The sequence below is a fragment of the Octopus sinensis genome, linkage group LG23, assembly GCF_006345805.1.
Source record: "Octopus sinensis linkage group LG23, ASM634580v1, whole genome shotgun sequence".
Classification (NCBI taxonomy): Eukaryota; Metazoa; Mollusca; class Cephalopoda; order Octopoda; family Octopodidae; genus Octopus; species Octopus sinensis.
The window spans coordinates 5,061,407-5,078,109 of NC_043019.1; the positions used below are offsets into that span (position 1 = coordinate 5,061,407).

General features: G+C 41.3%; 1 protein-coding gene across 1 annotated transcript in view; it reads right to left on the reverse strand.

Annotated features, from left to right (window-relative positions):
• LOC115223664 (adenylate kinase 8-like) overlaps positions 1–13,519 on the reverse strand; it is a 30,449-nt gene extending 16,930 nt beyond the window's left edge. The window contains exons 1-3 of the mRNA XM_029794337.2: positions 13,399–13,519; positions 4,427–4,511; positions 458–621 (exon numbers count right to left, since the gene is read on the reverse strand). Coding sequence (XP_029650197.1) covers positions 458–621; positions 4,427–4,511; positions 13,399–13,482 — 333 coding nt within the window. The 5' untranslated portion in view covers positions 13,483–13,519. The remainder of the gene's footprint in view (positions 1–457; positions 622–4,426; positions 4,512–13,398) is intronic.
• Positions 13,520–16,703: the final 3,184 nt, after the last annotated feature.

The window sequence follows — 16,703 nt, forward strand, 5'->3', positions numbered from 1 at the left end:
ATTAGTGGTGGTCATTCCAGGAGGTCCATGTGGAGGCACATGGCCTAGTGGTTAAAGCAGCGGACTCACAGTCGAGGGATCGCGGGTTCGAATCTCAGACCAGGCGATGTGTGTGTTTATGAGCAAAACACCTAAGCTCCACGCAGCTCCGGCAGAAGGTAATGGTGAATTTCTGCTGACTCTTTCGCCACAACTTTCTCTCACTCTTTCCTCCTGCATCTTGCGACTCACCTGCGATGGACTAGCGTCCCATTCAGGTGGGGCACCTATACGTCAAGAAACCAGGAAACCGGCCCTTATGAGCTAGGCATGGCTCGAGAAGGAACAAACAGGAAGTCCATGGTTTCAGGATAACTTTAATCTGCGCAAAAGCTAAGGATCACTTGAAGTCCCCTTCCCTGACACAGCAGATAAAAAAGAAAAATGAATGAATTAAAAATGATTTATTTGAACTTACTTTATTTTCAACCTGATATTCACGTGCCTCGTCTAATAAACATGTTGAAGTCTTAATCAATAACCTATCCTCATTCAGATAGACCAAATCTAGTTTTTCACAAATCATTTTTGCTAAGGTGGTCTTTCCTGAGGCTGGGGGACCAAATATGATGACCTTGACAACTGAAATGACAAAACAGACAGATTAACCCCTTTGTTACCATATCTCTGTTGAAATACACTGACCTTCATCATCATCCTCATTGTTTGACATCCACCTGCCATGCTGGTATGGGTTGGAAGGTTTGAGAGGAGCCAACAAGGTAGAAGACTACTTCAGGCTACTGCATCTGTTGTGGCAGGGTTTCTATGGCTGGATGCCCTTCCTAACACTGACCACCCCACAGAGTGGACTGAGTACTTTTTATGTAGCACAAGCGCAGGTGAGATCAGTTTTGGCATGGTTTTTAATTAATTTCAAAAATGATGCAGGATTTAGTAAAATTACTTCATCATTATCATCATGGGATGCTTTAAGGGTATCGCAAAGGCCTGGTTAGGGGCCCAACCTTCTGAATTCTTTTACAGGGCTTAGAAAAACTGAAGGAGCACTGCAGTAAGTGCGTGAATCTGAGAGGGGAATATGTTGGATGAAATCATAATTAACAGATCCTCCTCTATTTTCTTTTACTCAAAGCCAGAAACTTTTCAGCACCCCTTTGTGTGTGTGTGTGTGTGTGTGTGTGTGTGTGTGTGTGTGTGTGTGTGTATTTACAGCACAGTTTAAGCTATCTTTTCGTGGAAGAAGGTTTATGTTCCTATAACCTGTGTTACTTCTGTAACCCTTTAAGATGGAAGATAAGAAAGTTCATTTTCGGCACTTGATGCTTTGGGAACCAGACAAAAATTGCTGCAGCTTGGCGGGGATGTGTTACCCCACCATCCATATTCACCAGATATTGCTCCTTCGGATTTCCACTTATTCAGGTCTCTGCAGAATAGTCTTAATGATAAAAATTTCAATTCCTTGGATGACGTAAAAAGATACTTTGATGAATTCTTTGCCATGAAACCAGCTCAATTCTGGGAAGAGGGCATTTTCAAGTTACAGGAAAGATAGAGACGCATTGTGCAACAAAATGGTTCATATTTGGTTGATTAAAAATATAATGGCAAATATTTAATGACCTTTTTCTTTCCTTTAAAAATCGGTATGAACTTTCCGGACAACCCAATATCTATCTGTGGCCAAGTTTGGAACCTGGCCACAGCAATAAAGTCCACCCGCCACACTTCTCAGTCCATCATCACTGCCTTGGGGTCATGGATACATTCCAGCCCCGTGTCTGCGATCAAGTTGCTGATGTAAGAGTGACAATGTTTGCCTCTTCTTACATCACCATGAATTGGGTTCCACAAGACTAATTTGGGTGCTTCCAGTTCAGGGTGGATGGGTGAGCAGTTTGGAAGCAGACATCAAGATCAGGAAGGCACAAGTATGGACAGCCTGTCACAGACTAAAGAAGGTCTGGAACCCCAAATCACCAGGGCAAATCAAAACCAAGCTGTTCATTGCAGCTATTGAATCAGTTATATGGCAATGAAACATGGACAGCAACAAAGAAATTATCAAACAGACTAGAATAGCTGCTACACAAGGATGCTGCAAATGGCCATAAATGCACACCAGGCAAAATGCTTTGTGGTATTTTGTCCATCTTTAAGTTCTGAGCTCAACTTTGCCTTTCATCCTTTTGGAGTTGATAAAATAAGTACCTACTTCTTTACTACCCACAAGGGGCTAAACACAGAGAGGACAAAAAAAGACAGACAAACGGATTAAGTCGATTATATTGACACCAGTGCATAACTGCTACTTAATTTATCGACCCCGAAAGGATGAAAGGCAAAGTTGACCTCGGCGGAATTTGAACTCAGAACATAACGGCAGGCGAAATATGGCTATGCATTTCGCCCAGCGTGCTAACATTTCTGCCAGCTCGCCGCCAGATAAAATAAGTACCAGTTCAACACTGGGCTCGATGTAATCGACTTAACCCCACCACAAAATTGCTGGCCTCGTGCCAAAATTTGAAGCCAATATCTATTACTCTTAACTACACTAATGCTTAGGTATTGATAGATCATGAGTTCAATTCCCAGGTCAGGCAGGATATTGAGTTCTTAAGCAAAACACTTCAGCTCACATTGCTCTGCTGATGAGAAAATAGCAGAATTGTTGGTACATATTCTTTTACTCTTTTACTTGTTTCAGTCATTTGACTGTGGCCATGCTGGTGCACCACCTTTAGTTAAGCAAATGGACCCCAGAACTTATTCTTTGGGAGCCTAGTACTTATTCCATTGGTCTCTTTTGCCAAACCACTAAGTTACGGGGACATAAACACACCAGCATTGGTTGTTAAGCGATGTTGAGGGGACAAACACAGACACACAAACATATACACACACATACATACATACATATATATATATATATATATATATATATATATATACGATGGGCTTCTTTCAGTTTCCATCTACCAAATCCACTCCCAAGGCTTTGGTTGGCCCAAGGCTATAGTAGAAGACACTTGCCCAAGGTGCCACGCAGTGGGACTGAACCCGGAACCATGTGGTTGGTAAGCAAGCTACTTACCACACAGCCACTCCTGCACCTACATCAGCAGAAATGCTTTACAGTAATGTCTTCCAACTCTCTACATTCTGAGTTCAAATCCCAGCTGCCAGGAGAAGCCAATGGGAAACACCCCAAGTTTAATCCTGTCAGCCAAGGCTCCAGTAATGTACTTAATAGTGGAATGGCTGGGTACAGGCCCGACCAGGGTGAGTAAAGAATGCTGGAGCAGGTTCACATGCACAGGACCTGTCCAAGGGCAGACCACCACTTGGTTAGACATATATATGCGCACACATATATGCATAGATTGTTTTGGGCCCAGGCCCACTGTGTGGCACCTTAGACAAGTGACTACTGCTACTGTAATCCCAAGTAGGCAAAACCACTTACAAAGCTTTTGTAAAGGGTTTTGGTAGATGGAAACTGAGAGAAGCCCATTGTGTGTGTGTGTGTGTGTGTGTGTGTGTGTGTTATTGTGGCTTTGCATAATAGTTGTAAATGAGTACCACCATCCTGCAAGCATTATCCTTCATTTCCAGTCATCCAAGAAGGTCTGGAACTCCAAATCACCCAGGCAAATCAAGTACTTCCATGGGGAAGTACTTGGAAGCAGGTGAGAGTTGGTGACAGGAAAAGCATCCTGGTGTACAAAATCCAACCAAACAAATTCCATTCAACCCATTTCAGCATGGAAAAGTAGACGTTAAATAATAATGATAACATACATTCGTTCTTGAGTGAAGAAATGGGGAATAAAAGCGAATATAGTTCATGGCTTTCTTTATTTTGTTTCAATTTCCTTCATTACATTACAGGTGAAATGGTATCAGGAACAGAGTATTGAGCTTTCTGCCTGAGGATTGTGGATTCTAATCTATTGTAACTGTTTTGTTGTCTCTGAAGAAGACACTTTATTCTACCTAAAATTTGTTATTATTGCTGATTATCTCAGTTTCCCCTGATGAAGTGGACTTGTGATAAGTCCTGACTATTCTATTATTTTGTGAATTTGGGACTGCATTGTCTAAGGTAACCTTCTTCATTTGAAATGGTAGGCTATAATTTAGGGATGATTTGGCTGCTATCTCAGACAGATCGACTCTGTCGTTGTGGGAGAAGTAAGCAGTGATGAATTAGCATCCTGTCCAGGGGAATATCTGTCTCTTATCATTTGAATACTTGAGAGAACACAAGCCAGCAATGAAACATCTTTGGGATCAGTCAACCTGCTGAAAATAGCAGCCAGATTTCCTTTGACTGAGCTATGAGTGACTCCATTTATATGATGATGACGGCAATGATGATGATGGTGAAGGACAGGAAAAAATAAAAGTTTAGTCCCACCTTCTTTCAACCTGTCGGTCAAGATGTTTATGAGAAATTCTATGGGTCTCTCTGGTTTTTTCAACAATAATTGCTCGATTAGAAACTGCAAAACAAAAATTATTGAAATTGAAAATAAAATTAATAATTATTGATTTCAAACTTTGGCACAAGGCCAGCAATTTCAAGGGAGAGGGTAAGCCAATTACATCAACCCCAGCATTCAACTGGTACCTATTTTATGAACCCTGAAATGATGAAAGACAAAAAGGTGACTTCAGTGGAATTTGGACTCAGAAAATAAAGATAAACAAAGGGTCATTAACCCTTTAGTGTTCAGATTACTCTGTTAAATGTAATACTTTTTCACTCAAATTGTTTTGAATTAATCATGCATTATGTTATATCTTTGAGGTTTCAATGATGTGATTGTCTATTTTTAGAATGTCAATGTAGGTTAGGTGTAAGAGGCTGGATATGGCCAGTTTGAATATAAAACATGTAGAATATCTGGGCCAGATATAGCCGGTTTAAACACTAAAGGGTTAAGCACTTCGCCCAGCATGCTAATAATTCTACTAGCTCACCATCATAAATTAATTGATAATTATTAATTTCAAACAATTGCAGTGTGGAAGGTGTTTGTAAGCCATTTAAGAAACACGCAAAAACTGTTAGATTCACTTCAACATTTAAATTTAATTTGCCAAAATATTTTCGTCGCTTTGAGACTGTGACCTGTTCACTGACAGCACAAAGTTTTTTCAGTGAACAGGTTGCAGTCTCAAAGCGCCGAAAATATTTTGGCAAATTAAATTTAAATGTTGAAGTGAATCTAACAGTTTTTGTGTTTCTTTGTGTTTCTTAAATGGCTTATAAACACCTTCCACGCTGCAATTGTTTTCGTTCCAGCACACAATCTCAGAACAGGTCACTTGCTATGCAAGTACATCTCCATAATATTAATTTCAAATTTTGGGCCAAGGCCAGCAATTTTGAGGGAGGGGGTAAGTTGATTATATCGACCCCAGTGTTTAATGAGTACTTATTCTATCAACCCCCAAATAATTTAAGACAAAGTCAACCTCAGCGTTATTTGAACTCAGAACCATCCAGCCAACACGGAATATGGATGCTAAATGTTTCATTCATTTGACTGTGGCCATGCTGGAGCACCACCTTTAGTCAAGCAAATCGACCCCAGGACTTATTCTTTGTATGCCTAGTACTTATTCTATCGATCTCTTTTGCCAAACCGCTAAGTTACAGGGACGTAAAAACACCAGCATTGGTTGTGAAGCGATGTTGGGGGGACAAACACAGACACACAAACACACACACACACACATATATATATATAGTTAATCCAAACATGAAAGCATAACAACGCGAGGACGTGGAGCAAATATAGTATTCTTGGACGCTCAGGAAGGAAGGGAAGAAGGAGGGTTTAATGTTTCGAGCGGAGCTCTTCGTCAGAAACATAGGAAAAGGAAAGATCCAAAGAAGGGAAGACGGAGGAAAAAAATCGCCAACGATACACACGCGGTCACACACACACACACACACACACACACACACACACACACACACACACACACACACACACACACACACATATATATATATATATATATATATATATATATGTAGGTCCCGGGTTGATTCGGGGTTAACCACAGTCAATAAGGTACTCAATACATAGCAGAGTAAAATTAATTTATTATATAGAAGGAGCTTCTACAGGACTAGAACTGTTTCATTCAAGAGAAATCTTCAGGAGAAGATTTCTCTTGAATGAAACAGTTCTAGTCCTGTAGAAGCTCCTTCTATATAATAAATATATATATATATATATATATATATATATAATATATATATATATATATATATATATATATAAATATATATACATACATACATATATATGACAGGCTTCTTTCAGTTTCTGTCTGCCAAATCCACTCACAAGGCTTTGGTTGGCCCGAGGCTGTTGTAGAAGACACTTGCCCAAGGTGCTTGCTTTAGATATCCCCTTTACTTATCACAGAATGAAAGGGAAGAGTTTAAAAGCTTCATAAGGTTCAATGGAGGGGGGGAGGAAAGATTTTGAAAACTTTAAATTTTGAATTTCTTTTCTTTTCTTTTTATTTTTTGCAGAATCATAATTTCTGTTTTTTCAAAATGTGGAATTATTAAAAGAAAAATCTTAAAATAGTAAAAAGACACAAAACAGATGCAAGGGATTCTAAAAATTATTTTTCATTTTTTTCTCAGCTCATATTCTCCATTATTGAAAAGGTAGGGATCCAAAGGATTTATATATCATCTTCATCATTTAACATCTATTTTTCATGCTGCTGGCATAGGTAAGATGGTTTGACAAGAACTGACAAGTCAAAAGGCTGCACCTTGCTCTGCTGTCCGTTTTGGCAGGATTTCTACAACTGGAAGCCCCTTCCTAATACCAATCACTTTCCAGAGTGTACTGGGTGCTTATGTGGCATCAGCAGCAGTAAATCACCAAGCAACTTGCAGGACAAGGCCCCTGAACTATGACAGGTGCATAGTACTGAGGGACAGAAGGGGGTCCTGCATTAGAAAAGAGACATGGCTTCCTGAGAGAGGGAGTGGAGAAGGGGAGAGAGAGATGGAGAAATATGGTAGATGTGAAATCGATCAACATCAATGGAAATTGTAGCTGTGATACCAGTGCTGGGGGCACATGAGAACCATCCGAATGTGGCCGCTGCCAGCGCCACCCCAACTGGCCTCCGTGCCGGTAGCACGTAAAAAGCACCATCCGATCGTGGCCGTTGCCAGCCTTGCCTGGCCCCCGTGCCGGTAGCACGTAAAAAGCACCATCCGATCGTGGCCGTTGCCAGCCTTGCCTGGCCTCCGTGCCGGTGGCACGTAAAAAGCACCATCCAATCGTGGCCGTTTGCCAGCCTTGTCTGGCACCTGTGTCGGTGGCACGTAAAAAGCACCCACTACACTCATGGAGTGGTTGGCGTTAGGAAGGGCATCCAGCCGGAGAAACATTGCCAGATCAGACTGGGCCTGGTGCAGCCTTCTGGCTTCCCAGACCCCAGTTGAACCATCCAACCCATGCTAGCATAGAAAGCGGATGCTAGACGATGATGTGACAGTCTTGGAAAAAGTCTTCAATTTTTTTTTAATCTCCCTACCCCTGTCACCTTGTTTTGTTTTGTTTTTCTACCTTCAGGCATTCTGCAAAAATGTCTCTCTGTTTTCTATAAGACACAAGAGTAATGTCTAACATTGACTGAAAGTTAGTTGTTTAAATACCTTGCCTTTAAATCAAAAAATTTCCAAAATAAAAATAACTTTGTTGCCCAGACATTTCTAACCAATGTGATGATGCCACTAAGACTATCCTTTGCATCACTGGTCTGGAACCCCTATCTTGCCCAGGATATTAATCGTCTGGAAGCCGTTCAGCGACGTGCAACCAATACAATACCCTCCATCAGGCATCTGCCATATTCTGAACGCCTTACTTTCCTGGGTATGGATACATTGAAACTCCGACATCTGGCAGCTGACTTGGCAGACACCCATAAAATTATCAACCATCTTACAAACAATAACTCTGAGGACCTTTTCAAACTCCACCTGTCTAACACCCGTGGACATGTTTACAAAGTCAGAAAACAGCACAGCTCCCATGACTTTCGGAAACATTTTTTCACACCGAGTTGCTGAAGCATGGGAACAGACTGCCGGCATCAGTTGTTAGTTGTCGGAGCACTGCATCCTTCAAAACTTCCATGCTTTCTGAGATTCGCCAACACTACACCTGATTTTCTCCCCTCCATACACACGCAAGCATGTATCTGACTCATACACTGTTCGCTTCCCAGACATTTGTACATTACTGCATACACTTTATACGCACTTTTGGACAAGTTGTGGTGCACCTGAGCACTGTATACAATAATTTCATTATTATTATTATTATTATTATTATTATTATTATTATACAATTTTCTTTGTCCTTATAATGACTTCTCTCTCTAGTGGGAAAGATAATGTTAATATAAATTGTTAAGGTGGCAATGGATGTCTAAACCAGAGACAAACACCTTCCTGAGTTCAAATCTCAACAAAGCAGATTTTGCTTTTCAATATTTTGGTGCCAACCTCCTACCAAAGACTTATGGTCTGAGCCAACTTTGCCTGTCACCTTTTCAGAGTCAATAAAATGAGTACCAGTTGATCACTAGGGTCGATGTGTTTGACTTAACCCCCTATCCCCAAATTGCTGGCCTTGTGCCAAAATTTGAAACCATTATTGTTATTAATCATAATTTGGTATTTTGCCCATCGCTATGTTCTGAGTTCAAATTCTGCCAAGGTTGACTTTGCCTTACATCTTTTCAGGGTTGATAAATTAACCCTTTAGCATTTAAACCGGCCATATCCGGCCAAAAGTATTCTGCCTGTTTTATGTTCAAACTGGCCAGATCTGGTCTCTCACACCAACCCTACAATATCATTCTAAAAATTTACAGCTACCTCATCAAAATCTCATAGCTCCAAGATTAATGCCTGATTAGTTCAAGGCAATGTGGATAAAAAAGGATTAATTTTGGCAGAATAATGCAAACACTAAAGGGTTAAGTACCAGTTACACACTGGGGTCAATGTAATTGACTACTCCCCTCCCCACAAATATGAGGCCATGTGCCTCCTGTAAAAACGATTATTAATCATAATTGTACCGAACATAATAATGCCCAGCAGAATTTCCTCTGGCTTAACATTCTCAGCTCAAATTCCACTGCCGAGGTCAAGCCTTGCCTTTCATCCTTTCGGGGTCGATAAAATAAGTTCCATTTGAGTACTGGAGGCAAGCACTCTTCCCCAAATGTCAGGCCTTGTGCCTCTGGAGTAGAAAGGACTATTGTTATTATTATTAATGTTCTGAGCTCAGATTCAGCCGTGGTTGACTTTGCCTTTCATTCACCCTTTCAGAGTTGATAAAATAAGGACCCCAGTTGGGGGTTGATATAATCAACTTATCCCCTACACCAAAATTTCAGGCCTTGGTCCAACAGTGGATAGGATTGTTATTAGTCTTTACTTTACTTACTTGTTCCAGGCAGTTGACTGTGGCCATGCTGGAGCACCGCCTTTAGTCGAGCAAATTGACCCCGGGACTTATTCTTTGTAAGCTTAGAACTTATTCTCTCGGTCTCTTTTGCCGAACCACTAAGTTACGGGGACACAAACGCACCACCATCAGTTGTCAAGCCTGAGGCTATAGTAGAAAACACTTGCCCAAGGTGCCACGCAGTGGGAATGAACCCAGAACCATGTGGTTGGTAAGCAAGCTACTTACCACACACTCACTACTGTGCCTATCATATGCTCTTTTACTTGTTTCAGTCATTTGACTGCGACCATGCTGGAGCACCGCCTTTAGTCGATCAAATCGACCCTGGGACTTATTCTTTGTAAGCCCAGTACTTATTCTATCAGTCTCTTTTGCCGAACCGCTAAGTGACGGGGACGTAAACACACCAGCATCCGTTGTCAAGCAATGCTAGGGGGACAAATACAGACACACAAACTCCCCCCACACACACACATATATATACATATATCTGACAGGCTTCTTTCAGTTTCCGTCTACCAAATCCACTTACAAGGCATTGGTCGGTCCGGGGCTATAGCAGAAGACACTTGCCCAAGATTCCACGCAGTGGGACTGAACCCGGAACCATGTGGTTGGTTAGCAAGCTACTTACCACACAGCCACTCCTGCGCCTATCATATGTGAACATTCAGATATTGAAACACCTTTGTGTTTCAATATCGTCTTATAGAAGTATGTAAAACACACCAAACCAAGCTTTACAAATGCCAGAAAATTTATTTCTTTGTTCTTTACATTAATGATGTTAGTTTTTAGTGGGCTAAAAAGGATGGATTCAGTTTAACTGATACAATGTCTAATCTACTGGGTTGTCCAGAAACACAGACACACAAACATATACACACACACATATATATATATATCGGTGGCACGTAAAAAGCACCATCCGTCCATGGCCGTTTGCCAGCTCCGTCTGGCACCTGTGCGGGTGGCACGTAAAAAGCACCAACTACACTCACGGAGTGGTTGGTGTTAGGAAGGGCATCCAGCCATAGAAACACTGCCAGATCAAACTGGGCCTGGTGCAGCCTTCTGGCTTCCCAGACCCCAGTTGAACCGTCCAACCCATGCTAGCATGGAAAGCGGACGCTAAATGATGATGATGATGATGATGATGATATATGACAGGCTTCTTTCAGTTTCTGTCTACCAAATCCACTCACAAGGCTTTGGTCAGCCCGAGGCTATAGTAGAAGACACTTGCCTAAAGTGCCATGCAGTGGGACTGAACCCAAAACCCGTAAGCAGCTACTTACCACACAGCCACTCCCGCACCTTAGGTTGAAGAAAAAGTTTGTGCACCGTGTTACAATAATGCTTTTTTATATATTTTTGTGGTGTGTGTTCATTCAATTTGTTATTTTAACACAGCACACAAACTTTTTCCTCGACCTAGTATTAATGGAAGGGCAGTAAATTGGCAGAATCGTTAGAACTTTGGATAAAATGCCAAGCAGTAATTCTTCTAGTTCTTTATATTCTGAGTTCAACTTTCAATTTATCCATCTGGGGTTGATAAAATAAGTCCTCTAATTGACTGACCCCTCCACTCAAAATTGCTGGTCTCGTACCAAAAAATTAAAAAGAACTAGCACTATGACCCAGCAATGCCGGGTCATACAATGCGCACATACACGTCAGTACTGTTCAAATCTCCGACCAATCACATACAGCTAGCTGGCATTCAATTGGCGTATCAAGTTTCGGGCATTTTGATTGGCTTTTGGATAGAAAATTCACAAAAAAAGTAACTTCTATTGATTTTTTAATGGCTTTGCGGGGTGACTGGGGAAATGTAAAGATGTGCACGACCACCCTTGGACGGTTTTGAATGACCATAGAAAGTGCAAGCCCTCTAACTGAAAAATTGTGGGTTTGTATAAAGGACACACACACACAGAGACAGACATTTTGCCGTTTATATAGTGAGAGATTATTATTATTCATTTCTTACATTCTGAGTTCAAATCCTGCCAAGCCTAACTTTCAGGATCTATAAAGTGAAGTAGCAGACAAGTAGAGAAGCCCCTCTTAAAATTATTGGCCTCGTGCCTAAATTTGAAAAAATTATATTTATCACGGAAGGGCAGTTGTGACGACCCTGACACTGTTTTAAAGGAAAGAAACTTGTCAAAAAATTGCTTCTCATTTTATCTACCTTGACCTGGGGACCCAAAGAGTAATAACTGCAATCAATTATTTAGTTTCATTATACAACTAAAACCCAAGATTAATTCCTGAAATTGATGCGACTTGAAATCAGTGATTTATGCCAAAAATGTGTACTCTTTTTTTTACTTGTTTCAGTCAGTTGACTGCAGCCATGCTGGAGCACCGCCTTTAGTTGAGCAAATCGCCCCCAGGACTTATTCTTTGGAAGCCTAGTACTTATTTTATCGGTCTCTTTTGCTGAACCACTAAGTTACAGGAACGTAAACACACCAGCATCAGTTGTCAAGCGATGTTGGGGGAACAAACACAGACACATACATATATATATGTATACATATATATGACAGGCTTCTTTCAGTTTCCGTCTACCAAATCCACTCACAAAGCTTTGGTCAACCCAAGGCTATAGTAGAAGATACTTGCCCAAGGTGCCACGCAGTGGGACTGAACCCAGAACCATGTGGTTGGTAAACAAGCTACTTACCACACAGCCACTCCTGCGCCTGTGTATTGATGATTTTTCAATAAACACCAAAGTGTTGGCAGCCATTAAATCTTTTTTGTTTCTTTCTACCATGATTTGTTGAACTTGCAGAGAATCTTCACATCAAAGTTGACGGCCATGTCCATTACTTAACTTGGATCTTTTCGGTTTGAACGGCAGTTTTTAACATAATTTCTAGGTAACTAAAAAATTTTAAACTTCGTATACTGGTAGAATGTATTTATAAACCATCTTTTTCTCTTGGCTTTATTGAGAAAATTCTATAGTTTGTAAGATATTTGTTGTTTTTTTTTTCCTTCAATTTCTGCAATTTCAACCAATCAATGACGTCCATTGAGGTAAAAAACATTCTGTGCCGTATGAATATGTCCCTCGTTTAAGAAACAAATTGGGTTTATTTACATTTCTGAAGAAAAAAAGACACCCTTCCTCCCACCCCTAACCCTAAAACAGATTGAAATGCAATACATCGCTACTACGGTCATAATTATGGGTGACAATTTCATATGACACCGCTAGAAAAAACTGCCGTTCAAACCGGAAAGATCCCTAAACTTTTCTCGTGATTGTTTACGCTCAAGCTTGACCTGATGCTATAACCAGAAGCGTAGACCTACAATCAGAAACGTTCCAGTCACGACCATCATGTTTTTTTTTTCTTGTGTTTTTAGACTACATTTTCCAATGTCGCTCGTTTTTTAAGACAGCAAAGTGTGATAAGAGAGAGATATGGTCGCTCCTGAAAATGTTGAAGACATTTACTTAACTTCAAGTGAGTGGGGTCAATCACTGAGAGGAGCATCAACGTGCTCGCTCAACCCGCTGCTAGAAATAGAAGCCAAATCTCCCTCAATTACATTACCATCTTATACAAAAGAACGCAGTGAATATTGTGTAAGTACTCACTATACTTGAAAAAAAAATCCAGGATGGTCACCGCTGGAAGGCCCTGTCTCACAGGTCTGAGAGATAAAAGCGACCGGGAGTTAAACGTGTCTGCCACAAAATAAACAATACGAGACGAACTCTATGTACTCCAATTAAATCTCCCTCAAACCACACTAATGAGTGTGGCTATTATTATTATTATCTATGAGAGTATTTATCAATGTTTGACTGCTCTACTCCACTAACCTTCATCAACTCAAACAGTTGATGTTCCTCGGCGTAATTCGTAAACTCCGGAGGCAGGGACATCGGTCTCATGGTGGCGTCCATCTTGTTTAGCTTCACCCAACTTGTTGTTATGGAAACCGAATAAACACTACGAAGGAAAGATAACTCTCTTTTTTTAATTTTTTTTTACTTGTTTCAGTCATTTGACTGCGGCCATGCTGGAGCACCGCCTTTAGTCGAGCAAATCGACCCTGGTACTTATTCTTTGTAAGCCCAGTACTTATTCTATCGGTCTCTTTTGCCGAACCGCCAGGTGACGGGGGCGTAAACACACCAGCATCGGTTGTCAAGCAATGCTAGGGAGACAAACACAGACACACAAACACATACATACATATATATACATATATACGACAGGCTTCTTTCAGTTTCCGTCTACCAAATCCACTCACAAGGCTTTGGTCGGCCCGAGGCTATAGCAGACGACACTTGCCCAAGATGCCACGCAGTGGGACTGAACCCGGAACCATGTGGTTGGTAGGCAAGCTACTTACCACACAGCCACTAATATGCTGCAAATCCCTTATTTTGGTTCGGAAAAAGAGGGGCGGGCGCCCCACCCCCTTTTCCGAACCAAAATAAGGGATTTGCAACATATTAGAACGTCAGGGTACTTGAATCCACGCAAAAATTTTTTATCTTAGTGAAAATTGTATTGGTGAAAAGATCAATGGGGGTGGGGTGAAATTTCCGAGGCTTCCACTCCACCCCGCCCCGTTTTTCGGACCCCAAAAAGGGTTTTGCAGCATATTAGGAAGTCATAGGAATTCATCCCAACGAAAAAAAAAAAATTCCAATGATTCCGGGACGGGGTCCTCCACCCCACTTTCTGAACCAAAATAAGGGATTTTGCAGCAGATTAGGACGTCAGGGTACTTGATTCCACGCAAAAAATCTGATTTTTAAAAATTTTCTATTGAAAATCGTACAGGTGGGATCTTTTCGGTTTGAATGGGAGTTTTTTAAAATAATTTCCACGAAACTAAACACTTTTAAACTTCATATACTGGTAGAATGTGTTTATAAAACATCCTTTTCTCTTGGCTTTATTGAGAAAATTCTAGGGTTTGTAAGATATTTGTTGGGTTTTTTCTTCAATTTCTGCAATTTCAACCGATCAATGACGTCTATTGAAGGTGAAAACATTATGTGCCGTAAGAATATGTCCCTCGTTTAAGAAACAGATTGGGTTTATTTGCATTTCTGAAGAAAAAAAAATACCCTTCACCCCACCCCTAACCCTAAAACAGATTGAAATGCAATAGATCGATACTAGGGTTGTAATTATGGGTGACAATTTCATATGACACCGCTAGGAAAAAACTGCCGTTCAAACCGAAAAGATCCTACAGGTGTTATACATGATATTTGTTTGAGGTTTATTTGTTCGGTTTTTTTCCCCACACCCATCGGAATCTGGAGCGCCTCTCATGACAAAAGGTCACGGCTCGGGCTTGAGTAAGAACCGGAAAGAGAGGTATAAAAACGCAATGCGCATGTCACATCTCAAGGTGTTTAATTCTGTGCAGAAGATAATGGCCACGTTTCTAGATTCGCTGTCTTCATTTTTCTGCGCTCTGCAAACTGCTCTGTCACATACCAGAAGCGTCAAAGTGACTTCAGAACCAATAACCTGAAAATTAAAGGCTATACAAGATGACGGTACCACTTGAGAACAGTGGTCCCGATGCACGCACTCGCGTACTCGCGCATCCGCGCTAGTTAGTCGTGACTAGTCGATCCTAAAACGACTCCCTATCAAAGTAAATAAAACACACAAAAAATAATTTTTGTTAAACAGACGCAGGAGTGGCTGTGTGGTAAGTAGCTTGCTTACAAACCACATGGTTTCGGGTTCAGTCCCACTGCGTGGCATCTTGGGCAAGTGTCTTCTACTATAGCCCCGGGCCGACCAATGCCTTGTGAGTGGATTTGGTAGACGGAAACTGAAAGAAGCCTGTCGTATATGTATATGTGTGTAGGTTTGTCCCCCTAGCATTGCTTGACAACCGATGCTGGTGTGTTTACGTCCCCGTCACTTGGCGGTTCGGCAAAACTGGGCTTACAAAGAATAAGTCCCGGGGTCGATTTGCTCGACCAAAGGCGGTGCTCCAGCATGGCCGCAGTCAAATGACTGAAACAAGTAAAAGAGTAAAGTAAATAAGACACAAAAACACAAAGTAAATAAAACAAAATCACAAAGTAAAGATCGACTATTCACGACTAGCTAGTGCGAGTGCGCGCACCGGGACCACTGTTCTCGAGTAGTACACAAGATGACATTATTATTCTTATATATAAGAAATAAGAGCAATTACTGAAGATTCGCGGGGAAAAAGGCGACTGTCCTGTGAACTCCAGAAGCAACTTCTTAATCAATAAATGTATATCAGTTAAAAAGTTCAATAAATCAATATATTTGTTTATATTTCATGATTTGGATACCCTTGTAAACACATGTACGCTCCTATTACTGTCCTGACAAGATACTGGGCACCCAGCACTCACTAACCCCTCTTCTCATAGTTTCTGCCTTTTTAAGGGAACCATTTTGGTTTCCCATAATTCTCTGAAAATAGCAGACGAATTTACACAACTACAAGCATCCAGAGTATATTGATCATCATCATCATCGTCGTTTAACGTCCGCTTTCCATGCTAGCATGGGTTGGACCAGGCTCCAATCTTGATCTGGCAGAGTTTCTACAGCTGGATGCCCTTCCTAACGCCAACCACTCCAAGAGTGTAGTGGGTGCTTTTACATACCAGTCAGGCGGCACTGGCAACGACCTCGCTCGAATATTTTACACATACCACCGGCACAGGTGCCAGTAAGGCGATGTTGGTAACGATCACGCTTAAATGGTGTCTTTTACGTGCCACCGGCACGGAGGCCAGATAGCCGATCTGGCAACGATCACGCTCGGATGTTGCTCTTTAAGGCAACGCTGGTAACGATCACGCTCGAATGGTGCCTTTTAAGTGCCACTGGCACAGAAACCGGTTAGCCGCTCTGTCAATGATCACACTCGTATGGTGCTCTTTGCACCCCACTAGCACAGACGCCAGTCATCGAATTTGATTTTGATTTGATATATTTTATATTATCAAGCAGGGTGCCACAATTGACACATTAACTCAAAAGACATGTAATGTTCTCGATTCTTTGCCTCTCCAGAGCAGGAATTGATGTTTTAACTAAAAGTTCATCGGTTGTCCACCACAACTGAGAGTCAAGACTTTTGAAAAGGTTGCAAGACGCA